The sequence below is a fragment of the Daphnia pulicaria genome, chromosome 1 (genome assembly GCF_021234035.1).
Source record: "Daphnia pulicaria isolate SC F1-1A chromosome 1, SC_F0-13Bv2, whole genome shotgun sequence".
Taxonomy (NCBI): domain Eukaryota; kingdom Metazoa; phylum Arthropoda; class Branchiopoda; order Diplostraca; family Daphniidae; genus Daphnia; species Daphnia pulicaria.
The window spans coordinates 34014418-34040196 of NC_060913.1; the positions used below are offsets into that span (position 1 = coordinate 34014418).

The window sequence follows — 25779 nt, forward strand, 5'->3', positions numbered from 1 at the left end:
AAGTATTCAGTAATGCTTCTACTATTGAGAATACAAACTAATTTGTAATTTGTTGTTTGTGTTTTAGGAAAGCGGTGAAATTACGTGTGCAATGACGGATGGAGCTGCTCATGTTCTTCGCAGCTTGAAAGTCTGGTATGATCTTCCTTCTGCAGTTCTTTTGGATGTTCGTCACCTTTGTATTCACAACTCCATTATGCCATAAGGTATTTTCTTTGTTGAGTGTACATTCAATACCGATGTTCCTAATAACCAAATTTTGTCTCAGCAGTGCCCTGTTTGTCACAAAACGTTCCGTCTCAAATCCACTTTGATGTCTCACTTGAATTCGCACAATGGGACCAAGGCGTTTGAGTGCCCTGTCTGTTGTAAAAAGTTGGCCAGTCAGGCAAGCCTTGTTCTTCATCAAAGGTGAGTTCCAGTAAATCGTAGTCGGTTTACGTCTGCAGTCTGAATAATATTGTATTACACATGACTAAATTAGGCTCCATACTGGGCAGCGACCTTATTGCTGTCAGTTCTGTGGCAAGCAATTCCGACATCGGAGTTATTTAAAAGTACATCTTCAGGCTCACCAGCGATCTACCAAAAGCAAAACTAAGACTGCTCTCACATCGGAATTTGAGCCTCGAATAGCGAACGGTAGCTTAAAAACGGGTGCAAATAAATCTGAGACGCTAGCTGAACCATTAGAAATCCGATCCCTTGCTTCGCGCGCGAGTTTCCCGATAGGTTTTTTTTTCACGTGGTTTAGGTTTTTTTGGGAGGAATTTGAAACCGTTTGATGGGTATTTTTCGAATCTCTCGGCAGGGCTTTACTTAAGATATAAGCAGCAACAAAGCATCGGCCGCTTCTTTGGTCGCATCTGTTACTGATGCAAGCAGTTTATTTTAGCAGTGGAACAGTTGCTCAAGTAGATTTCTATCATTACGGTTTGGATGCTCCAATCTACACTCATTTCACATCCCCTATTCGAAGGTTTGTACGATTCGCAGGTTATGGTTTACGAAGTGATGGTAGAACAATGCTGGATTATCGCCCTATAATTCTTGAAAGTTGAAACTGGATTAGTTTCAAATGCCAGTGGATCGGCAAGGCTAAGACTTGCAAACTCTGATATTCTTGTTGGAGTTAAAATAGAGCTAGCTTCCCCTTTACCTGATAAGCCCCAAGAAGGAAGGCTGGAGTTCTTTTTGGATGGGTCTGTTTCAACAATTTAAATAATATAAATAGAATTTAAAAATTGAAAATATTTCATTTTGTTAATTTAGCTCCGCAAATGCAACACCAGCATTTCAAGGAAGAGGCGGATAAAATCTGGAAAATGGAATTTGTAAATTCCTTCAAAGACTCCACTAACCAGCAACAGAATCTTGTACAGTTTTTCTTTGGATCTCGAATCGACAGACAAGAGAATGGCTAGCTTGTTGCATCGTGATTGATGTTGGACGATCAAAACTCGCCCAGGGTTCATCTCGCGCACCATACTAGGATGGAATAATAAACTTTCCTGCATTTATTCCTACGGTGCAAACAAAAAATTAGTGTACCTGTAAAATCAATTGCTAAAAATAACACGAAAATACCTTTAGACGTAGATAGGCGGAAGCATTTTTGTAGTAACTATCAATGTCAGTACAAATATCATAGGCTAACTGGGGCAGCATTTGGACTTGATCGTACAGCTAAAATTAAAAAAATTAAGTTTAAACAGGAAGTCCAATCTTTACAACACTTTGATTTAATTACTTTACCTTTCGCAACTGCTCCATCACCTTACCCAACTTGGATTGCTGATGGTCTTCGCAAACAGATCGCTTCATCATATCCTCCACGCGTAAATGCTCGACACGCAAAAGGTTAAGAATCATGGAATAGGTAACACGAAATTGAGACGTCAGCTTCATCGGCTGTCCCAACATCATAGCGTGCAATTCACTTGATTCGGGAACATCATTTTTGCACAGAATGATAACCTTGGCAGATAGGGAATTTTATTAGAAATCCAGAGACAATTTAATAATTATATACGTGCCGGTAGTATCGAGGCCACGACGTCCAGCACGACAGCCATCTGAATGTACTCCGCCGGAAGTAAATTACGGAATCCCGTTCCAATGTTCCATCGTGTTTGCGGATAGTATCAAACACAACCGTTCTTGCCGGCATGTTAACGCCCATTGCAAAAGTCTCGGTGGCACAAGAGAAGCTTTAAAATGTAAACAATGATTAATTTATTCATGATTCAGAAAATTTAGAAATATAGACAACACCTTAACGAGTCCTTCCTGGAAGAGCATCTCTACTACCTCTTTCAAAATCGGCAATATGCCACTGTGGTGGACGCCAATACCTCTCTTCAATAGAGTCTGCATATTCGTTACCTAGAAGAAAATCTCAATATTATTTCTAAAATATTTGCTGTGATTATGATGTCGCACACCTGCGACAGTTTTTGATCGGATCCTTTTAATCGAGACACGCATTTTTGAAAAAATTGATGAATGCGTCCTCGTTCCTCAGCTGTTACCAGATCAACCGATGTTAGTAGGGATGAATTCTGATCGCAACGAGCCAACGATTGCGCGAAAAAATGAATGCCACTACAGCCAATTGATCCTGTTTCTTGAGATGGTCCAGAAGTGCAATCAATAAATTTTTCTCTTGGGCTTGCCCCCAGCCTAAATGATGCGACTTTTTGTAAAATAATTGTAGACATAACTACAATAATTGGCAGCACCTTTGTGACCACCTCCTCCACCGGGGGCTCTGCACACTTCTTTAGTTGGTGCACCACGTCCTCTACCAGCCGCAGCTGCAGCCGCAGATTATCGCCCTATAATTCTTGAAAGTTGAAACTAGATTAGTTTCAAATGCCAGTGGATCGGCAAGGCTTAGACTTGCAAACTCTGATATTCTTGTTGGAGTTAAAATAGAGCTAGCCTCCCCTTTACCTGATAAGCCCCAAGAAGGAAGGCTGGAGTTCTTTGTGGATGGGTCTGTTTCAACAATTTAAATATAAATAGAATTTAAAAATTGAAAATATTTCATTTTGTTAATTTAGCTCCGCAAATGCAACACCAGCAATTTCATGGAAGAGGCGAATAAAATCTGGAAAATGAAATTTGTAAATTTCTACAAAGATCTTATGCTTCAGGTGATACAATTAATTTATCTCAACTTTCTTCATTGACACAACAGCAATGTTGAGTTTCCTATGTTGACATATTGGTATAGCTGATGTGATATTACTACCGATCAACAATTTCTCATAAAATATTTTAATGGCATTAAAGTAGATTCTTGAATGTGGAGGGAACCCTTATGATGCAGTATCATTGGCTGAGAAATCGTCTCTTAATGCAACACACATTTTTGCAATGCAATATGATATGTAATTATGATTATGAATTGTAATTATGATGTAAATCCGATAATTATGATTATGAATTGTAATTATGATGTAACTATGATAAGTAATTGATTATTAATATTGTTTTTTTTGTTAGAATTATTTGTATTGTTTCTTTTTGTTGACAGATTTCTAGATCTACTTACTCAAAAACGACGGCAAACAGCTGATTCACTAAGCGCAGCTACAGCCTCAAATGCCGTACAAGCTCCTGCTCCTAACGCACCTATATCATCCGCACCCGCCGCAAAACCGCAAGCGGCGGTCAATCCAGTTCAAGCAACTACATCTAAAGTAATGAAATCTTCCATAGACCAACCAAAACCTACAACACAGACCGTGAATAGTAAGCCAAGCCTTAAGATCTTTTGACAAAAAATAAAATAAAAATATTATGTCCATTATAGCAGGCGATTCTACTAAAAAGGAGAACGAATTTTCCAGCGTCGAAGACTTTATTGTCGATGGGGACGACGGAGAGCAATCCTTGGGTTTCCTGTCTTCAGTCGACGAAATACATAGTTCAACGGTAAATAGGGGTTTTAGTCGAGCAAGATTCAGACAGGTAAAAGAAACAAAAATTACGAATTGATAAATATTTTATTTTTTAAAAAGCGTAAAATGGAAATTTAGTGATGCCGAGAATGAAGGCAATCCCATGGTGATGGGTTTTCAAGATAAAATCGATGATGAGGATTATCTTCGAGCATCTGAGTTTGGAAATCCTGTTACACAGATCTCAGATTCTTCTTCGGACGAAGAAGTGCCAGTTCCACAGGCCGATAAAAAAGAAGCAGCTGCTTATAAAGTGAATAAAACGGTTGAAGATATTACTATCGAGGACGACCTAGATGACTGGCTCAATGATGGCGCTGAAAAATTACCTTCATCAAAATTGAATGTTTCTTCATCATCGAGTTCCCTGAAAAACAATGAATTTGTCAATCGAAAAGTTCCTGAACCAAAGACGGTAGACGTTTCGCTCGAAGAATTGTCCCTTGAAGTAACAGGCAAGAGTAAAAGAGTAAAAGAAAAAAAAAGCAAACGGAAATCCAAAAAATCATCAAAGGATGAAAGAACCTCTAGTAGTCCTGCTCCGGATTCCGATGTAGTTGAGGAATCCCGTCCTTATAACGAATACGAAGAACTCTAAGAGATATTCATTTTTATTATTATTATCTAATCATTTAGACCACAATATCGATTTGTTTACTTTTCTATTTTAAGTTAAGTGGTGTACAAGGTATAATGTATTCTTAAGCTTTTCAAATGCAAAAATATGTCGACAAAGGCCATCATTTATTTATATGTTAAAAGAAAAAAATAACATATAAAGCCTTAAATAATTTTGGATAATTGCCGCTTAATAAATGTATGAGTTTTCTAACGCCGCTTAACTTTATTTTTATTTTATAACCGTTAAAGTTGGCTTATGTTATTTTGTACAGAACTGGAAAGCAATAGAGAAGAAAAAACGGACGCTATATAATTGCGAGATGAAGATAGTTAATGAAGGGCAGGGAAAGGGTAATGTATATCTGATATTACAACAATATTTAAATTACAATATGGGATGAATTTGATAATGATGACTGATACAGTATTGCTTGCATGGAAGTCGCTCATGGAAGTAATTCACATCCATTGTCGAATATTTTCCTGCGAAAAGCCGAAGCAGTAAGTTTATGTAAGCTTAGACTTTTACTTGAGGATGTCTAATTACCTTGACTTCCTCAGTGAGTTGACCACCTTCTAGTAGAAATTCAAGCTGAATACGCAGCTGAGGGGGAATGTTCTTCGAGGATATTTAAACCGGAGACTGACTTGTACATGTCAAATATGGATGAGATAAAAGCTGCTCAATTGATGGTCGAGTGCGCGGATTGCGATCGAGACAGCCTTTTAGAACTGCTATAACCATCGGATCAGCCGTCAAAGGAAAGTCTATAACATGACGCAACGATGGCACTGATTTTTTCGATTGTGTCCCTGAACTTGCTAAAAGGTGGGTTCTTGTAAATGAGACTGTACAACATACAGCCAAGAGACCACACGTCTGTTTTCCTGCTTATCTGTAAATCAATAGTGTAATATTAATACGAAGATTTCGAACGGATAAGAATTCAACATACCTTATACTCTTGGTACGTTCCAGAAGGCGTAGCAGATTTGATTGCTTCTGGTGTCATGTAATTATATGTGCCGCACTGGCTGTCCTTCATTATCGACGTCATGTCGGCCTAGAAAGAAAACGATTAAATCGATTCGTTTAAGATTGTAACAGTTCTCATACCTGGATAGAAGTGGCAATACCGAAGTCGATCAACTTTAAGCCTCCATTGACCAAAAGAAAGTTAGTCGGTTTCAGATCTGTATGAATCACATCTACAACGACAAGATTAATGAATGCTCAGACTAATAATAGAAATAGTAATTACTCTTGTCATGAATCTCTTTCACAGCTTCTAACATTTCCTGCCAGTAAAAGCGAATCAGGGTAGGGTTGATGGCGTTGAGACTGGTGCGAGTCCGGATGACAGTTGCGAAGTCGGTATCACCTTTTTCCATTACCAACAACAATTTCTCTTCTTCTTCGTTGTACTCGCTACAGATTTGTATTACTTTACGGAATTGGAGGGCACATACTAGCAATTAACTTACTATTCAAGAAGGCGGACGACGCGAGGCAAACCTTGTAGTTGTTTCAACAGCCGGATTTCATTAATATAGCCTTCAGCTGTGACTTCATCAACGGAATCAAGACGAACAACTTTTAAGGCAAATATGTCATTCTTGGTTCAGTACCTGCGTTTCAAAAGTCAATAAATAAATGTGAAAAAAATGAGTTACGCAAGATTTCAAGTTCGGCCTGATATACGACACTTGATCCCCCACGCCCAAGGGGTTTCATAACGCTGTAAACCTTGCCGTTAACTGCTATCTGCTTGGTTTTCGGAGTCGGTCGAGCAATTGGAGGGGGTAAAATATTGCTGCTGGAAACTGGGGGAATTAATTTGCTTTGTTGCTCTACATGATGTTGGATGGGATCAATTGGTTGAACTTCTGCCACGACGCTTACCACTAGTTGAATAGGTATTGGCTGCGGAGGTTTAGAGCTTGCTAGATTGAAAATTGGCCTGTACTTTGGGTAATAAAATGCCGAGTGATAGTTTTTGTTCATCGTTATGCATTTCAGTCTTCGAAGTCGAAGCTAACGAAACTAGGGATGATTGTCGTGTTTTGGTTGTACTAAATGATGAATGTCCAGTCCACGTCAGATTTTTAGCTAGTGGTGTTTGCGCTTGATCTAAAGGATGCATTTTGACAGTCGGTTGTGTCGATAGTCCAAGAGCGCTCGCTGTATCTGAAGTAGAATTCAATCCTGATTTGTTCTTGGCATTTGTGAAAGCATATATTTCTTCCATTTCCGAATGCACAGATGGTAATTTATTGGTCGAAAAGGATGATTTTTCCGGTTGGTTCCATGCAACAAATTCATTTTTTGCTCCAGGTAGAGGTATCTGGTTTTAGAATATCAGCACAAGGTACTTCTTCTTTTACTTGTGTTACTATCCCGAGTCCTTCAGTAACTAGTTTGATGGAGGACTCTTTCTGAGATTCTGGATGATTGATTTTTGTGCCAAAACCTTGTTGGGTATTTGTGGAGGAAGGGCAATAACCCAATTTTGAAACCTTATCTTCTGAATTGTCAAATTTAGACTGTAGGTTGAGTGGAACCTCATGTTGCTGTTGGCTAATAGGCTTACGAAAGATATCTGGGAGAGAATCACTGGTGAGAGTTAAAAGATTGGATGCATTACTTTCTTGGAGAACATTGTTGTAATGTGCTTTTTCTTGAGTGGTGTTTCTCTCAACCATGTGAAGAGATTGGTCCAACTTTCTTATCCTGTGAAGTTCTGGTGTTGATTCAGAACGACCAAACCTTGCATGGAAAGGAGTTACACAGTGGAATTTAACTTGAAATTATTAAGAAATACTTTGGAGTTGATGGAAAATCATGTGTTCCAAATCTTGAATTATCATTTTCTTTGAAGCAAAGTCTGGGTGTCCGTGGCAACTGAGGCCTTCCTGGTGTCATAGGATTGAGATTGGAAGCAGACACACTGAATGGGCGGATCGGCTTCAAACCAACACAAATTTTTCTTTCAAGCAGCGAAGAACATGAGCAGCTCCATCCCTCATTGCACACGTAATTTCACTGCTTTCCTAAAACACAAACAACAAATTACAAATTAGTTTGTATTCTCAATAGTAGAAGCATTACAAAATACTTACTCCTGTATTGCTGGCTGTTGACAGAAGTTGAAGCTTTGGTTGGAATTTAGCTTCAAGGGCCAAGGCTTGTTGTAGACTCTGCACCAGTGTTGATACATCAGGACAAGAACTTTTGCCGGGGGTAAAAGAAAAAACACACACAAGATTGAAAGTTACAACTTAAGCCAATGATATGCATTAACATTTGGTAAAAGTCTATTTTACCCGACCAACTTCTTACTTTACTTTACCTATCTAATTCACTTTACTTTACTTAATCTAGAAAAGTAACTAAGCGGGAATGAGCCCGAGCGTAGCGAGGAAATACAGGGGTTTTGGGTGGGTATAATAAAGTATAATAAAGCATCAAACCATACTTCATTATACTTTACTATACTGTAACCAAAAACAACTATATTTTTACGGTATGCTCGGGCTTATTCCCGCTTAGTTACTTATCTAGATTAAGTAAAGCAAAGTGAATTAGATAGGTAAAGTAAAAATACCACTTACTTTATTTACTTAAAGGTAATCCAATTGCCGCAATACAAAACGAACTTAACAGCACAACTCTATGTCCCTTATTAAGGAATCAACATGATTTCTTCGTAAAAGCAAATCCCAAATTCTGCAGTTAAGATGGCGAGTTTTTGGTTTCACGCACAATCTGTGATACACTTCTGAGTCGTTATTAGCTACAAAAAGTCTAGTCAAAATACGCCCGTCTAATTCCTGAGATGTTGCACTACCACCGTCAAAAATCAAACTAATTCAGGTGTCGTCTGCTACGGAAATTCTCAGACGTTGCATGCATCACAATTTGAGCCATACTTATACTTTGAATATTAAAATTTTATTTGATAAGTTTTCCACGCAACACATGATAAACTTAAATATGAAAGTAAATTTTTTATCAATGTGCAGTGTTTGGCAATGAATCGCAGTAAAAATGTTTTTTTTTGTGGGGGGGAGACCCCCCCCCAACCCCCCCTTTTTTTTATTTTTATCCAGATTGTCCCCCAAAAGCCCACCATTTCAACTTACGCTTTTTACGCTAAATGATTTGTTAACGAAAACAGCCAACAAACATCGAAATTTTTCAGCCATATTATACTTATTATAACCTAACCTAACCTTACCTAACCTAACCTAACCTAACCTAACCTAACCTACTATACTTTACTTTATCTTATAAGTATACATGAAATTTCAAAATCATAATAAAGTAAAGTAAAGTAAAGTATCTTCATCATGATATAATATAGTATAGTTCCATGACCTTTATATGAATAATAAAGTATAGTAATATAAAGTAACAACTTGATTGCCACTTACAAGTTGTTATTAATACAGTAAAGTTTATAATGATTTGATGCTACTTTCATCGATCGTGGAATTGAACCACCAACCATTATGTTAGAATTCTAGTGCTATGCCACAGCGCTAATCGACACTTCCTCGATACGCAAAATATTTTAATAACATTTACAGTTATATCATAATAAAGTGAACTGTAATAATTTGAATAAAGCTGTATTTATATGGCACAATGAACTTCATAATAAAGTAGGATAAAATAATATAACGTTAAAATAAAAAGTAAAGTAAATCTTGATTGACCCTTACTTTAAAATAAAAAAAAATGTAATTTATATATTTCACCTGATCTCGGATTTGAACCACTGAGCCATGAATTTGTATTCTAGTGCTATAGCACAGTGCTAATCGACATTGCTTCGATGTGAAAATAAATAAAATAAATAATATTTCACTATTATGTATTAATTATGAATTTTTGGCAACAGTGTTTTAATAATATTGACAGGATGCCAGTCTGCTACACGGTAGGGAACAGAGAGGTTGTACGTGAAATTTCTCGTATTTAAGTAAAGTGAAGTAAAGTGAAGTGAAGTGAAGTAAAGTGTAAATTAAGTGAGTGTGTAGTAATAATTGAGAATTAAGGAAAAAATTAAGTATAATAAAGTAAAAATAAAGTAGAATTAAGTAAGGTTTTCGTCGGCTAAAATAGACTTTAACCTAACATTTTATAATGAAATACATTTTTTTAAGCAGAATACTTCCAACAGTTCTTCTATCTGAATAAAATATGACATTTCAGATGGAAACTTAGTTGATTAATAGCCAGCCATAAATTGTTGAGCTTTGTTTTGTTTTTTGTTGTTGAGCCTTGTTTTGTGATTTGTATTTCACTGTTTTATTTCACTGTTTTGTTTATAATATTCCATATACAAGGCCGCGTTAGAGTTCGTCGGCCTTGAATTATCGATTGGTGTCAGAGCCACCTGTCGGGAGAAAAATTAACTAAAAAAAGGCGATAATTTTTTACATTTAAATCACACAGACCCCTTTATCTCAATCGAACCGGGATCACGACGTTGCCTTGTAATAACATCCCCTCTACAAGACGGTCGCGATTTGCATAACGTCACGTAAACCCCCGCAAATCGTATAAAACCTTAATGGACCCCCCCAGACGAAAATCGTTTCCCTATCTCTCCGAGAGGAACAGCGCCACCTCCCAGAGAGAAATCGAGTGAAAAACCCCGAAACAGCCATCGAGCCGTAGGAAAAACCGTCGTCCCCCCGTCCTGAGTGGGAGGTGGGTGGGGTGGGGTGGGGTGGGGTGGGGGTGGGGAATGGGGTGTAGAGAATGTATAGTCGTTTGGTGATAGAATCCCTATCGGGAAACTAACCGAGTCGGGTAATGAATTCATTGCAAAGCTGCAAACCAGTTGGCGTGTTAAACAATTAATGTTTATCCTATTAGGAATCCTCCCGAGACAACCGGTGAATGCCCAGCTGTTCAGCAGATCAGAGGAGAAAAACGGCACGCGACAAATCCGTCCTTTTAAATGTTTGCTGTGTGGCGCTGCTTTCAAGAAATCTGCTCATCTCAACCAACACATACAAACTCATTCGGGATTGAAACCTTCCACTTGCAACATCTGCCTCCGGTTAGTTTCTTTTTGTTGTTAAACAAAATTATGTTAAAAATAACTGCTTCATAAAATTTATTTATTAATCTATCATAGGAATTTTGTTTCCAAGTGGGTTCTCAAAGCTCACCATCTAACGCACGAAAGAACGTCTGCCCCCAACTTTCAATTCTCGGAATGCAACCAATAGCTGTTTTACTACGCGGGGTACACGGAATCAACATAAAGCAAGCCATAGTGATTCCTGGCCTTTTATATGTCCTTACTGCCAAAAGTCCTTCAAGACTTATTCGGTATGTAAAAAGCACGTAGGGACCCACACAAACGAAGTCAACCATATGGTAAAGCAACTCGCAAATGGGTTCATTTACAGTTACAAGCTAATCGATTTTTTTTTATTGTTTGCAGCAACAAGCGCAGCCCTCTTCAGAACTTCCTGAAGTTTCCATTGACGCGGAGGCGCTCGAAAATTCAACAACATTGCCACCAATGTCTGAAACCCAAACCGAATCACACTGGGATTTGGTAATTATTTTAAAATGTCGATAGCTTTCAAATAATTGAATTTCATGTTGGTTTGATTTTCTAGTTGAATTACGAGCCAAGCAACATGTCAGCTGATAGCAGCACAACTCCCAAGTGACGAATCTACTTTAAATGGAACGAGAGAAGTCAGCGGCGTACATAGTCTTCCTTGCACGACGTCGACCTTGAGTGATGCTTCCTCCTTTGGTCCCATGCAGCTAGGCATGGAATGCGATGGTGAGGAGGCGTCCGGTGTTACCGACGCTCCAGCCTACTCTGATCTTCCAACATTGTACGACAACCAAGTTCTGCCGCAAAGCTTTACTTTCCAGGATGGAAAACCCGTACGTTGGAACAAAGAGGCAGTTAATCTTCAACTATTTTATTTTTCCATTCCCAGGAATCTGAACTACTTACTGCACCAACGGAGGATTCTAAAAGAGAAGAAACCAAGTATGTACATTTTGTTTTTTAATTTAGATTTGATTTGGTGTACTTCATGTTTTCTTATTGAATGTCGGAATAGGTGTCTTTCATGCGAAAGAGAATTTAAACGAGCTTCCCATTAAAAGACCCACATGCGAAGTAACTGTGGAGCTAATAAATCCCACGTTTGCCCTATCTGCACCAAATCATTCGCAACCGCTCAAGCTTTGACGGTAAGTTGTTGAATCCGTTAACGTACTTAAGGAAAGCCTTTTATTGACACGTCATTTGAGCGACCTTGGGTTTAATAGGCTCACGATAAGTCTCATGCCGACCCAGACTCAGAACCTATGCACTGCATGTGCGATTCGTGCGGGCTCAAATTTCTGTCGTTTCAGCTCTACGTACGTCACACCGAAGAAGGATGTACTCAAACGAATGGGCGTACGTTGGAGTTATCGATTACATTTCCTATTAACATTATAAATGGAAAGAAATTCTTAATCTACTTTATTAATTGTTACAGTGGAAACGAGCTTTTAAGATCAGGACTCGGCTATATTTACTGATACTTCTTCGACCCAAGGAGGTGTTGCTAACGTTATAGACAAGATTTCGAAGAGCCTTAAAGAGTTCACTCAGTGCAACAAGAATTTCAAGTAATAAGGGTTGAATATGTAATCGACCAAGGCTTTGCAATTCTAATTATTTTTATTTACTGGTGTGTTTAGAAAACAATCGGATCTTGTTCGTCATATGAGAACTCACACGGGGGAACGTCCTTTCTCTTGCTCGGATATGTGATAAAAGTTTCACGCTCAAATCCACTTTGACGGCTCATTCGCGTACTCATTCTGCCAATGGTAACAAAACTATGTCGTGTGAGCTTTGCAACGGCCTTTACTCATGCCGGAACACGCTTCGAATCCACATGAGAATTCACACAGGCAAGTCGAGAAATTCATTGTTTTAAATAGTTTAGATTCACGGCCTTTTCTTTTCTAGGGGACAAACCCTTCAAGTGTTCAGAGTGTAATTTGTTCTTCCGGACAACCGGTCACCGACAATCTCACCTCAAGAGTCACCGCAAAGCTGCCCAGGCAGTCGGTAAACCCGGTGCGATCCGTACAGTGTCTTCTGCCGCCAACAAGAGGAAATTAAAAGCTAAGTCGAACACACAGGTAAAATCCACCCAAATTATTTCGTAGTTTTCTTTATTCTTCGTTGTTGCTAAGCGCATTTTTTTTTCCTTTGTAGCGAGTGTCGAACGGAGACATAGATTCTGGCGAAAGTCATCGCGATATCTGGTGACCTGTCATATCAACACAATTCTTTGTGCGATCAAAGTGGATCCCTGGGCAATTTGACTGTGAAATTCCACTTAGACGAAGCCGGCAATGTCCAAGTAATTCATATCACCACCACACCATACTTCGTAATGGTTTAATTGAAAGTTAAAAAAAAAATCATTTTCTTTTAGTTGCCAACATTGGACTCGACTACGTTGCTGGACTTGATGGACTTGAGCGATCTTTTCCTGCCCCAGAGCGATGGACAGGTCCAACTGTCCAAGGGATCGCATTGACTCAGGAGATGAATTTGTCGCATCTGTTAACCATGAACGAATCTAACCGGGACGAGCTGAGCAAGAATTTTATGAGCTCTGAATCCGGTTTGCAACTTTTGACGGGTAACCACGGAGGAACAATGCTCGATTCCAGTTCGCATGCGGATCAGCACCATTCTGAAGTAGAGGAGGGAGCAGATCACGCTATCCTGCTAGAGGCAGTCGATCCTGTTGTTATTTTGGGAGTTTCCAGCGAAACAAATCCTGAACGGGTGTCGGTAATTACGGCAAGAAATCGCAACTTCCTAAAGTGAATTCAAATGTTCAAATTTATTTTTCTCTGAAATAATACTGTTTCTCTGACGCTACTCAACGATCGGTCATTGAGTCATCGGACATTTGCATCTCGTCGCTTATTAGTAAATTTTTTGTTTATTATCATCGATTATGATATTTCTTATGCTCTCTTAAAATAAAATGTTTGTATAAATTACATCTACTAAAACTAAATATAATTTTGTAATTAAAGAAGCGTGCCAAATTTCAAACTTTGTCTATTGTGAACAATGAAAAACAAAAACGTTACGTTTTGCTCACTTAGTCGCATTTAATCTTACCCATCTCTCTTTTGGTACCTACCGCTAATCGAACTTAGCCAGTGCTTTTATCGATTAGATCACTTTATAATTTCCCGTAGAGATTCTAGAATGGAGCAGTTACACATCCTGCGTTGCGCATTCTCCGCAAATGCGAAAATCTCATTTGTGTCCAAGTTGGTGTGTGTCGCCTACAGCGTCTTATGGGAAAACCAACTTCTTCCCGTTAAAACAGTTGTTTTCTTACCTATAACTTTGATTTCCCCCCTTTTCTTCCTAACAGTGAATACTTTATTCATTTCTCTATTACCTAATTTTTATTTCTATTCCCAATTCCATCTGGTTAATTTTTAATTAATTTTTGTTTGTGACTGGTTTTTTTGTTGTCTCCTGTTGCAGAAGAATTTCGTTCGTAGCGTGGTCGATTCTGTCTAGAAACGTCTAGAAACGTCTGCTACAGGAGACGAACAAAAAAACCAGTCACAAACAAAAATTAAATAAAAATTAACCAGATGGAATTGGGGATAGAAATAAAAATTAGGTAATAGAGAAATGAATAAAGTATTAACTGTTAGGAAAAAAAGGGGGGAAATCAGAGTCATTGATAAGAAAACAATTTTTTTACCGAGGAGAAGTTGGTTTTCCCATAAGACGCTGTAGGCGACACAGACCGAGTTGGACACAAATGAGATTTTCGCATTTGCGGAGAATGCACAACGCAGGATGTCCAACTACTCCATAGAGTTGGCTAACGTCCGAAGTTGCCAGTTCGACTTGGACGAATGGACGTTGACGATTGGACGGTTGACGTCCAAAATTTGGATTTTGGACGTGAACCGACCAATCGTCAACGTCCAACGAACTGGCAACTTCGGTCGTTAGCCAACTCTATTCCCCCCCAAAAAACCTAAACCCCGTGAAAAAAAACCCTATCGGGAAACTCGCGCGCGAAGCAAGGGATCGGATTGTAATTTTGCTTGTTTGCCAATTTCCCGATAGGGATTCTATCGCCAAACGACAGTTCCCCACCCTCTCCACCCCATCCCCACCCCACCCCACCTCCCACCCTCCTCCCACTCAGGACGGGGGGACGACGTTTTTTCCTACGGCTCGATGGCTGTTTCGGGGTTTTTCACTCGATTTCTCTCTGGGAGGTGGCGCTGATCCTCTCGGAGAGATAGGGAAACGATTTTCGTCTGGGGGGGTCCATTAAGGTTTTATACGATTTGCGGGGGTTTACGTGACGTTATGCAAATCCGACCGTCTTGTAGAGGGGATGTTATTACAAGGCAACGTCGTGATCCCGGTTCGATTGAGATAAAGGGGTCTGTGTGATTTAAATGTAAAAAATAATCGCCTATTTTTAGTTAATTTTTCTCCCGACAGGTAGTTCTGACGCCAATCATTAATTCAAGGCCGACGAACTCTAGCGCGGCCTTGTAATTGGAATATTATAAAAAACAAAACAGTGAAATAAAACAGTGAAATACAAATCACAAAACAAGGCTCAACAACAAAAAACAAAACAAAGCTCAACAATTTATGGCTGGCTATTGATCAACTAAGTTTCCATCTGAAATGTCATATTTTATTCAGATAGAAGAACTGTTGGAGGAATTCTGCTTAAAAAAATGTATTTCATTATAAAATGTGAATGCATATCATTGGCTTAAGTTGTAACTTTCAATCTTGTGTGTATTTTTTCTTTTACCCCCGGCAAAAGTTCTTGTCCTGATGTATCAACACTGGTGCAGAGTCTACAACAAGCCTTGGCCCTTGAAGCTAAATTCCAACCAAAGCTTCAACTTCTGTCAACAGCCAGCAATACAGGAGTAAGTATTTTGTAATGCTTCTACTATTGAGAATACAAACTAATTTGTAATTTGTTGTTTGTGTTTTAGGAAAGCAGTGAAATTATGTGTGCAATGAGGGATGGAGCTGCTCATTTTCTTCGCTGCTTGAAAGAAAAATTTGTGTTGGTTTGAAGCCGATCCGCCCATCCAGTGTGTCTGCTTCCAATCTCAATCCTATGACACCAGGAAGGCCTCAGTTGCCACGGACACCCAGACTTTGCTTCAAAGAAAATGATAATTCAAGATTTGGAACACATGATTTTCCATCAACTCCAAAGTATTTCTTAAAAATTTCAAGTTAAATTCCACTGCGTAACTCCTTTCCATGCTAGGTTTGGTCGTTCTGAATCAACACCAGAACTTCACAGGATAAGAAAGTTGGACCAATCTCTTCACATGGTTGAGAGAAACACCACTCAAGAAAAAGCACATTACAACAATGTTCTCCAAGAAAGTAATGCATCCAATCTTTTGACTATCACCAGTGATTATCTCCCAGATATATCTTTCGTAAGCCTATTAGCCAACAGCAACATGAGGTTCCACTCAACCTACAGTCTAAATTTGGCAATTCAGAAGATAAGGTTTCAAAATTGGGTTATTGCCCTTCCTCCACAAATACCCAACAAGGTTTTGGCACAAAAATCAATCATCCAGAATCTCAGAAAGAGTCCTCCATCAAACTAGTTACTGAAGGACTCGGGATAGTAACACAAGTAAAAGAAGAAGTACCTTGTGCTGATATTCTAAAACCAGATACCTCTACCTGGAGCAAAAAATGAATTTGTTGCATGGAACCAACCGGAAAAATCATCCTTTTCGACCAATAAATTACCATCTGTGCATTCGGAAATGGAAGAAATATATGCTTTCACAAATGCCAAGAACAAATCAGGATTGAATTCTACTTCAGATACAGCGAGCGCTCTTGGACTATCGACACAACCGACTGTCAAAATGCATCCTTTAGATCAAGCGCAAACACCACTAGCTAAAAATCTGACGTGGACTGGACATTCATCATTTAGTACAACCAAAACACGACAATCATCCCTAGTTTCGTTAGCTTCGACTTCGAAGACTGAAATGCATAACGATGAACAAAAACTATCACTCGGCATTTTATTACCCAAAGTACAGGCCAATTTTCAATCTAGCAAGCTCTAAACCTCCGCAGCCAATACCTATTCAACTAGTGGTAAGCGTCGTGGCAGAAGTTCAACCAATTGATCCCATCCAACATCATGTAGAGCAACAAAGCAAATTAATTCCCCCAGTTTCCAGCAGCAATATTTTACCCCCTCCAATTGCTCGACCGACTCCGAAAACCAAGCAGATAGCAGTTAACGGCAAGGTTTACAGCGTTATGAAACCCCTTGGGCGTGGGGGATCAAGTGTCGTATATCAGGCCGAACTTGAAATCTTGCGTAACTCATTTTTTTCACATTTATTTATTGACTTTTGAAACGCAGGTACTGAACCAAGAATGACATATTTGCCTTAAAAGTTGTTCGTCTTGATTCCGTTGATGAAGTCACAGCTGAAGGCTATATTAATGAAATCCGGCTGTTGAAACAACTACAAGGTTTGCCTCGCGTCGTCCGCCTTCTTGAATAGTAAGTTAATTGCTAGTATGTGCCCTCCAATTCCGTAAAGTAATACAAATCTGTAGCGAGTACAACGAAGAAGAAGAGAAATTGTTGTTGGTAATGGAAAAAGGTGATACCGACTTCGCAACTGTCATCCGGACTCGCACCAGTCTCAACGCCATCAACCCTACCCTGATTCGCTTTTACTGGCAGGAAATGTTAGAAGCTGTGAAAGAGATTCATGACAAGAGTAATTACTATTTCTATTATTAGTCTGAGCATTCATTAATCTTGTCGTTGTAGATGTGATTCATACAGATCTGAAACCGACTAACTTTCTTTTGGTCAATGGAGGCTTAAAGTTGATCGACTTCGGTATTGCCACTTCTATCCAGGTATGAGAACTGTTACAATCTTAAACGAATCGATTTAATCGTTTTCTTTCTAGGCCGACATGACGTCGATAATGAAGGACAGCCAGTGCGGCACATATAATTACATGACACCAGAAGCAATCAAATCTGCTACGCCTTCTGGAACGTACCAAGAGTATAAGGTATGTTGAATTCTTATCCGTTCGAAATCTTCGTATTAATATTACACTATTGATTTACAGATAAGCAGGAAAACAGACGTGTGGTCTCTTGGCTGTATGTTGTACAGTCTCATTTACAAGAACCCACCTTTTAGCAAGTTCAGGGACACAATCGAAAAAATCAGTGCCATCGTTGCGTCATGTTATAGACTTTCCTTTGACGGCTGATCCGATGGTTATAGCAGTTCTAAAAGGCTGTCTCGATCGCAATCCGCGCACTCGACCATCAATTGAGCAGCTTTTATCTCATCCATATTTGACATGTACAAGTCAGTCTCCGGTTTAAATATCCTCGAAGAACATTCCCCCTCAGCTGCGTATTCAGCTTGAATTTCTACTAGAAGGTGGTCAACTCACTGAGGAAGTCAAGGTAATTAGACATCCTCAAGTAAAAGTCTAAGCTTACATAAACTTACTGCTTCGGCTTTTCGCAGGAAAATATTCGACAATGGATGTGAATTACTTCCATGAGCGACTTCCATGCAAGCAATACTGTATCAGTCATCATTATCAAATTCATCCCATATTGTAATTTAAATATTGTTGTAATATCAGATATACATTACCCTTTCCCTGCCCTTCATTAACTATCTTCATCTCGCAATTATATAGCGTCCGTTTTTTCTTCTCTATTGCTTTCCAGTTCTGTACAAAATAACATAAGCCAACTTTAACGGTTATAAAATAAAAATAAAGTTAAGCGGCGTTAGAAAACTCATACATTTATTAAGCGGCAATTATCCAAAATTATTTAAGGCTTTATATGTTATTTTTTTCTTTTAACATATAAATAAATGATGGCCTTTGTCGACATATTTTTGCATTTGAAAAGCTTAAGAATACATTATACCTTGTACACCACTTAACTTAAAATAGAAAAGTAAACAAATCGATATTGTGGTCTAAATGATTAGATAATAATAATAAAAATGAATATCTCTTAGAGTTCTTCGTATTCGTTATAAGGACGGGATTCCTCAACTACATCGGAATCCGGAGCAGGACTACTAGAGGTTCTTTCATCCTTTGATGATTTTTTGGATTTCCGTTTGCTTTTTTTTTCTTTTACTCTTTTACTCTTGCCTGTTACTTCAAGGGACAATTCTTCGAGCGAAACGTCTACCGTCTTTGGTTCAGGAACTTTTCGATTGACAAATTCATTGTTTTTCAGGGAACTCGATGATGAAGAAACATTCAATTTTGATGAAGGTAATTTTTCAGCGCCATCATTGAGCCAGTCATCTAGGTCGTCCTCGATAGTAATATCTTCAACCGTTTTATTCACTTTATAAGCAGCTGCTTCTTTTTTATCGGCCTGTGGAACTGGCACTTCTTCGTCCGAAGAAGAATCTGAGATCTGTGTAACAGGATTTCCAAACTCAGATGCTCGAAGATAATCCTCATCATCGATTTTATCTTGAAAACCCATCACCATGGGATTGCCTTCATTCTCGGCATCACTAAATTTCCATTTTACGCTTTTTAAAAAATAAAATATTTATCAATTCGTAATTTTTGTTTCTTTTACCTGTCTGAATCTTGCTCGACTAAAACCCCTATTTACCGTTGAACTATGTATTTCGTCGACTGAAGACAGGAAACCCAAGGATTGCTCTCCGTCGTCCCCATCGACAATAAAGTCTTCGACGCTGGAAAATTCGTTCTCCTTTTTAGTAGAATCGCCTGCTATAATGGACATAATATTTTTATTTTATTTTTTGTCAAAAGATCTTAAGGCTTGGCTTACTATTCACGGTCTGTGTTGTAGGTTTTGGTTGGTCTATGGAAGATTTCATTACTTTAGATGTAGTTGCTTGAACTGGATTGACCGCCGCTTGCGGTTTTGCGGCGGGTGCGGATGATATAGGTGCGTTAGGAGCAGGAGTTTCATTTGAGGCTGTAGCTGCGCTTAGTGAATCAGCTGTTTGCCGTCGTTTTTGAGTAAGTAGATCTAGAAATCTGTCAACAAAAAGAAACAATACAAATAATTCTAAAAAAACAATCAAAATTAATAATCAATTACTTATCATAGTTACATCATAATTACAATTCACATAATCATAATTACATATCATATTGCATTGCAAAAATTTGTGTTGCATAAAGAGCCGATTTCTCAGCCAATGATACTGCATCATAAGGGTTCCCTCCACATTCAAGAATCTATTTTAATGCCATTAAAATATTTTATGAGAAATTGTTGATCGGTAGTAATATCACATCAGCTATACCAATATGTCAACCTAGAAAACTCAACATTGCTGTTGTGTCAATGAAGAAAGTTGAGATAAATTAATTGTATCACCTGAAGCATAAGATCTTTGTAGGAATTTACAAATTTCATTTTCCAGATTTTATCCGCCTCTTCCTTGAAATTGCTGGTGTTGCATTTGCGGAGCTAAATTAACAAAATGAAATATTTTCAATTTTTAAATTCTATTTATATTTAAATTGTTGAAACAGACCCATCCACAAAGAACTCCAGCCTTCCTTCTTGGGGCTTATCAGGTAAAGGGGAGGCTAGCTCTATTTTAACTCCAACAAGAATATCAGAGTTTGCAAGTCTAAGCCTTGCCGATCCACTGGCATTTGAAACTAATCTATAGTTTCAACTTTCAAGAATTATAGGGCGATAATCCAGCATTGTTCTACCATCACTTCGTAAACCATAACCTGCGAATCGAACAAACCTTCGAATAGGGGATGTGAAATGAGTGTAGATTGGAGCATCCAAACCGTAATGATAGAAATCTACTTGAGCAACTGTTCCACTGCTAAAATAAACTGCTTCCATCAGTAACAGATGCGACCAAAGAAGCGGCCGATGCTTTGTTGCTTCTTACATCATTTGTAAAGCCCTGCCCAGAAATTCGAAAAATATCCATCAAACGGTTAATCGAAAAATTGTCAAATTAACTGTTTCTCTGACACTACTCAGCGATCGGTCATTGAGTCATCGGACATTTGCATCTCGCTTATTAGCGCTTATTAGTAAATTTTGTGTTTATTATCATCGATTATGATATTTCTGGAATTTTATATGCTCTCTTAAAATAAAATGTTTGTATAAATTACATCTACTAAAACTAAATATAATTTTGTAATTAAAGAAGCGTGCCAAATTTCAAACATTGTCTATCTATATATAATAAAACAACAAGCTTTTGTGGGAGGGGCTTATTCATGTCACGGACATTTTAGGGGAGGAGCCTGTGTCTGTGTCAACAATGTGTCAACACAGGCTCCTCCCCCAAAATGGAACATGCCCAAACATGCCCATCACCACCAGATGTCGTCGCCGTGATGACGCAATCTTTGATGACGAAAAAATTAGCATCACCACCAGATGTCTATAGCATCTCCGTGATGACGAAATCTTCAAGTACTGGGCAGATTTCCCACGATAAATTCTATTACGGGCAGATCGTGCTACAGAAAAGCGAATAGCAAAAGGGTCTGACTTTACGCTAGACCAAAGTTCCCCGGATTTGAACGGGGCTCAGGTTACTCGTTGTGAATAATGAAAAACAAAAACGTTACGTTTTGCTCACTTAATCGCATTTAATCTTACCCACCTCTCTTTTGGTACCGCTAATTGAACTTAGCCAGTGCTTTTATCGATTAGATCACTTTTTATAATTTCCCGTAGAGATTCTAGAATTCTATCTAGTCACAGACGAACGAGATTCGACACGCCACCGCTACGATAAAAATCGCTATTCAAACGTACAAAAGTATGTTGCATTCTTCAACACGAAACGTACGGAAATGTTACGCTAAATACGTTTACTTTTTATTGAAATAGACGAGTAGGCCTAACCTGAGCCCCGGTCAAATCCGGGGAACTATGGTCTAGCGTAAAGTCGGTCTGTTTTGCTATTCGCTTTTCTGTAGCTTTATCATCTAACAAAACTTAGATTTAATTCCCAATTTATTTTAGTCTCCCGACAGGTGGTTCTGACGCCAATCATTAATTCAAGGCCGACGAACTCTAACGCGGCCTTGGAATTAAACTGCTTGCATCAGTAACAGATGCGTCCAAAGAAGCGGCCGATGCTTTGTTGCTGCTTATATCTGAAGTAAAGCCCTGCCGAGAGATTCGAAAAATACCCATCAAACGGTTTCAAATTCCCCCCAAAAAAACCTAAACCACGTGAAAAAAAACCCTATCGGGAAACTCGCGCGCGAAGCAAGGGATCGGATTGGAAATCGAACACTGGACCATTCGTGTGCCAGGCATACTCGCTCTCACAACGCCCCCTGTGGATTGCAAAATGATTGAAACAAAAGCAAGTTATACGTTCATCGCCAAAAAGATGGCGCTGCTCTTCACAAAGAAATCTGACTACTACTGATATATTAAATATTGGATTTTACTCCGAAAATCTTGCGAAAGTTGGGGGCAGATTTGAAAAATGTGTTAAAAAATTTCCCGATAGGGATTTTATCGCCAAACGACAGTTCCCCACCCCATTCCCACCCCACTCACCTCCCACCCACCTCCCACTCAGGATGGGGGGACGACGTTTTTTTTTTTTCCTACGGCTCGATGGCTGTTTTCGGGGTTTTTCACTCGCTTTCTCTCTGGGAGGTGGCGCTGTTCCTCTCGGAGAGATAGGGAAACGATTTTCGTCTGGGGGGGTCCATTAAGTTTTTATACGATTTGCGGGGGTTTTCGTGACGTTATGCAAATCGCGACCGTCTTGTAGAGGGGATGTTATTACATGGCAACGTCGTGATCCCGGTTCGATTGAGATAAAGGGGTCTGTGTGATTTAAATGTAAAAAATAATCTCCTTTTTTTAGTTAATTTTTCTCCCGACAGGCGGTTCTGACGCCAATCATTAATTCAAGGCCGACGAACTTCAACGCGGCCTTGGATTGGAATTCAAAAACAAAACAAGGCTGGCTGCTAAGCTGCTAATCAATCAAGGCAAGTTTAAAGAAAAATGTAGGCAAATTTTAACAAGCGATCCACGAATCAAGTAGACCAAAATCCCGGAGCGGCTTTCCTGATCTAAATCCGGAAAAGGCATTAAAAATCTAAAAAAATATAGCCATGTTCGTCTTTGCACGCCGGATTTACCTGCGTTTGCAGAATGACGATTTCCCCCCCCCGTTTAGGAGTTATTTAGCTCTAAAGTTTGGTTTTTTTGAATTTTGTCAGAAAGTGGGGGGGCTTTGACATCCATTTTCGAAAAAGTGGGGGAGCTAGGGAAAAAACTAATTTTTTGAAAAGGTTTATTGCAATCTCAACCACCAAAATCCAAAAGGAATTTCCTTTCCGGATTTTATTGGTTGAGATATTACCAATTTAGTGAAAGGATTATTTAGCTAGTTTCCCTCCCTGGCTTGCAGCCATTTTTTCGTACGGTCCGCTGCGCTCCTGGCGGAAGCCAGCAGAAGGTCTTATATATCGGCCTTCACATTAGACCCATTGCATTCATACAGGCCTTCATATATAGTGAACCCAGATTTCTTATTGGCCGATGTATAAGACCTTCTGCTGGCTTCCGCCAGGAGCGCAGCGGACCGTACGAAAAAATGGCTGCAAGCCAGGGAGGGAAACCAGCTAAATAATCCTTTCACTAAATTGGTAATATCTCAACCAATAAAATCCGGAAAGGAAATTCCTTTTGGATTTTGGTGGTTGAGATTGCAATAAACCTTTTCAAAAAATTAGTTTTTTCCCTAGCTCCCCCACTTTTTCGAAAATGGATGTCAAAGCCCCCCCACTTTCTGACAAAATTCAAAAAAACCAAACTTTAGAGCTGAATAACTCCTAAAAGGGGGGGAAAATCGTCATTCTGCAAACGCAGGTAAATCCGGCGTGCGAAGACGAACATGGCTATATTTTTTTTAGATTTTTAATGCCTTTTCCGGATTTAGATCAGGAAAGCCGCTCCGGGATTTTGGTCTACTTGATTCGTGGATCGCTTGTTAAAGAATGTAGGTAGTATAATCCTTTGAATTGTAAATTATTTTCCCTACTACGTAAAGCTGGTACAATAGCCGTACGGTTTTTTATGTACCGAAAAGCATTCATTCATCATGGAGTCCAGGTATAATTAAATTCTGTTGGTCTCTTATTGAAATAAATTGTCCTTACTTAACGAAATTCAACTTTGGAAATATCAAAGGATGATTTACGATGTGATGGTAGAAAACAATGCTGGATTATCACCCTATTATTCTTGAAACTACATTAGTTTCCAATGCCAGTGGAATCATCGGCAAGGCTGAGACTTGCAAACTCATCAACACTGGAAAATGAAATTTGCAAATTCCTACAAAGATGCTTCAGTTGATACAATTAATTTATCTCAACTTTCTTCATTGACACAACAGCAATGTTGAGTTTTCTAAGTTGACATATTGGTATAGCTGGTGTGATATTACTACCGATCAACAATTTCTCATGAAACATTTTGATGGCATTAAAATAGATCATGAATGTGGAGGGAACCCTTATGATGCAGTGTCATTGGCTGTGAAATCGGCCCTTTATGCAACACAAATTCCACTATTAAAATATCAACCATGGACGGATATCAACATTATTAAAATATCAACCATGGACGGATATCAACATTATTAAAATATCAACCATGGACGGATATCAACATGAACTGGAGGTATTCAATAACATGTCATTTCGGACCCTACCCTTTCGGCCCGTACCATTTCGGCCCAGTCCGAAATCGACCTACCAATTCGGCCCCACTATTTACCTTTTCGGCCCCATTTTCATTAATATTTTTGAAATTGTTAAATAATATAAATTGTTATTTATATTTATAAAAAAATAAATAAAAGTAAGGAGAGATTGTTTAAAAATTCTTTGGTTGTTGGTTGTTGGCGCAGAACCAACAACCATGTAGAAGGATTCCATAGCTCCCTGCGTGTTCTTGTTAACTCCAACTCCCCAAATCTCGTAAAATTTATTGGAATAGTGCGTTCAGAGGCAGAATCCATTGATTTACAGGCCAAACTGTTATCTCAAAATGAAGTTTTGAGTAACTTACGCAAAGACACTCTAGAAATGCAGCATTGTCTTTCCACATTTTGGCAGGATTATAATGATCAACGGATTGGTTCAGAAAAACTTCTTCAACTATGCGCTGCTCTTTTCGCTAAGCACAATAGGAATAAATTTAGGGCGTTGATTGATGACCAAGTTTATGACGACCAATCGATTGAGTCACCATGAAATGATGAAATGCAAAATAAACAATACAAACTTCTTTCTTTCTTTAAAAATTATTTATTTTAATAGGCCATTTCGGACCCAGTTTTGGTCATTTTCGGCCCGGGCCGAAAAGGTTAAAAAGGGCCGAAAAGGTATGGGGCCGAAATGGTAGGGTCCGAAACGACGGGATACCTTTATATAATTGCAAAATTTCACCTTACATAATTCTCATACTCAGGCTCATCGTTGTCGAAAAGCACTTGGAGGAGGAATGCGGCAGGCGGGTATTTTGGCCGCAGCCGGAATTTTGTCACTTACAAAGGGAAATACCAGGTTAGCTCAAGATCATATTTTCCCCAAACATTTGTCTGTTACTGCGCAAGAGGTTGGAAAAGGAGTTGTGGAAGTTGATCTAGATACCGTAGAGACGAATATGGTTATGCTAAAAGTCGAGCCCATATCAGGTGCTACCCCTAATTCAATTGTGAAAAGATTTGCTTAATCTACTGAAAAGGAAGTTCACGCGATCGGTCAAGATATTCGTTTGCTTGCTTACCCGATGACTGAAACGAACATCAGAATTGTTGTTCACTGCAGTAACACACCTGAAGACATCAAACTCGCTCATGACAAATTTGGGTGTGTTTTTGATGAAATCAAACAAACACCCAGTATAAGTAAACTAACGTAACGCAGTAACGCTGTATAAGTAAACTGGAAGCTTCATAAGTGCTTTATTCCATGTAACGATCATTACAAACGTAGTATTGTTGTAGATTGGGGAATTGGTGGATG

The 25779-nt window shown here is 38.9% G+C and overlaps 1 protein-coding gene, 4 long non-coding RNA genes and 1 pseudogene across 5 annotated transcripts; 4 read left to right on the plus strand and 2 right to left on the minus strand.

Moving 5' to 3' along the window:
* The first annotated feature begins 875 nt into the window (after positions 1-875).
* LOC124322299 lies at positions 876-25486 on the plus strand (annotated as a pseudogene).
* Positions 2121-2574, minus strand: LOC124325247. Its single transcript, XR_006915416.1, has 3 exons — positions 2445-2574; positions 2275-2385; positions 2121-2210 (listed from the first exon to the last, which is right to left on the minus strand). It is a non-coding gene; the product is annotated as an uncharacterized LOC124325247 (long non-coding RNA).
* Positions 6337-7818, minus strand: LOC124325220. Its single transcript, XM_046784416.1, has 3 exons — positions 7710-7818; positions 7412-7640; positions 6337-7356 (listed from the first exon to the last, which is right to left on the minus strand). The coding sequence occupies exons 2-3, from the start codon at positions 7510-7512 to the stop codon at positions 6909-6911; spliced, it is 549 nt and encodes a 182-aa protein (XP_046640372.1). The 5' UTR covers positions 7513-7640; positions 7710-7818; the 3' UTR covers positions 6337-6908.
* Positions 11564-11948, plus strand: LOC124325270. The gene is made up of 3 exons (XR_006915418.1): positions 11564-11623; positions 11697-11829; positions 11908-11948. It is a non-coding gene; the product is annotated as an uncharacterized LOC124325270 (long non-coding RNA).
* On the plus strand, positions 15299-16030 carry LOC124325236. The gene is made up of 4 exons (XR_006915415.1): positions 15299-15392; positions 15483-15591; positions 15661-15889; positions 15945-16030. It is a non-coding gene; the product is annotated as an uncharacterized LOC124325236 (long non-coding RNA).
* Positions 16120-17688, plus strand: LOC124325258. Its single transcript, XR_006915417.1, has 5 exons — positions 16120-16966; positions 17085-17228; positions 17285-17451; positions 17505-17596; positions 17650-17688. It is a non-coding gene; the product is annotated as an uncharacterized LOC124325258 (long non-coding RNA).
* Positions 25487-25779: the final 293 nt, after the last annotated feature.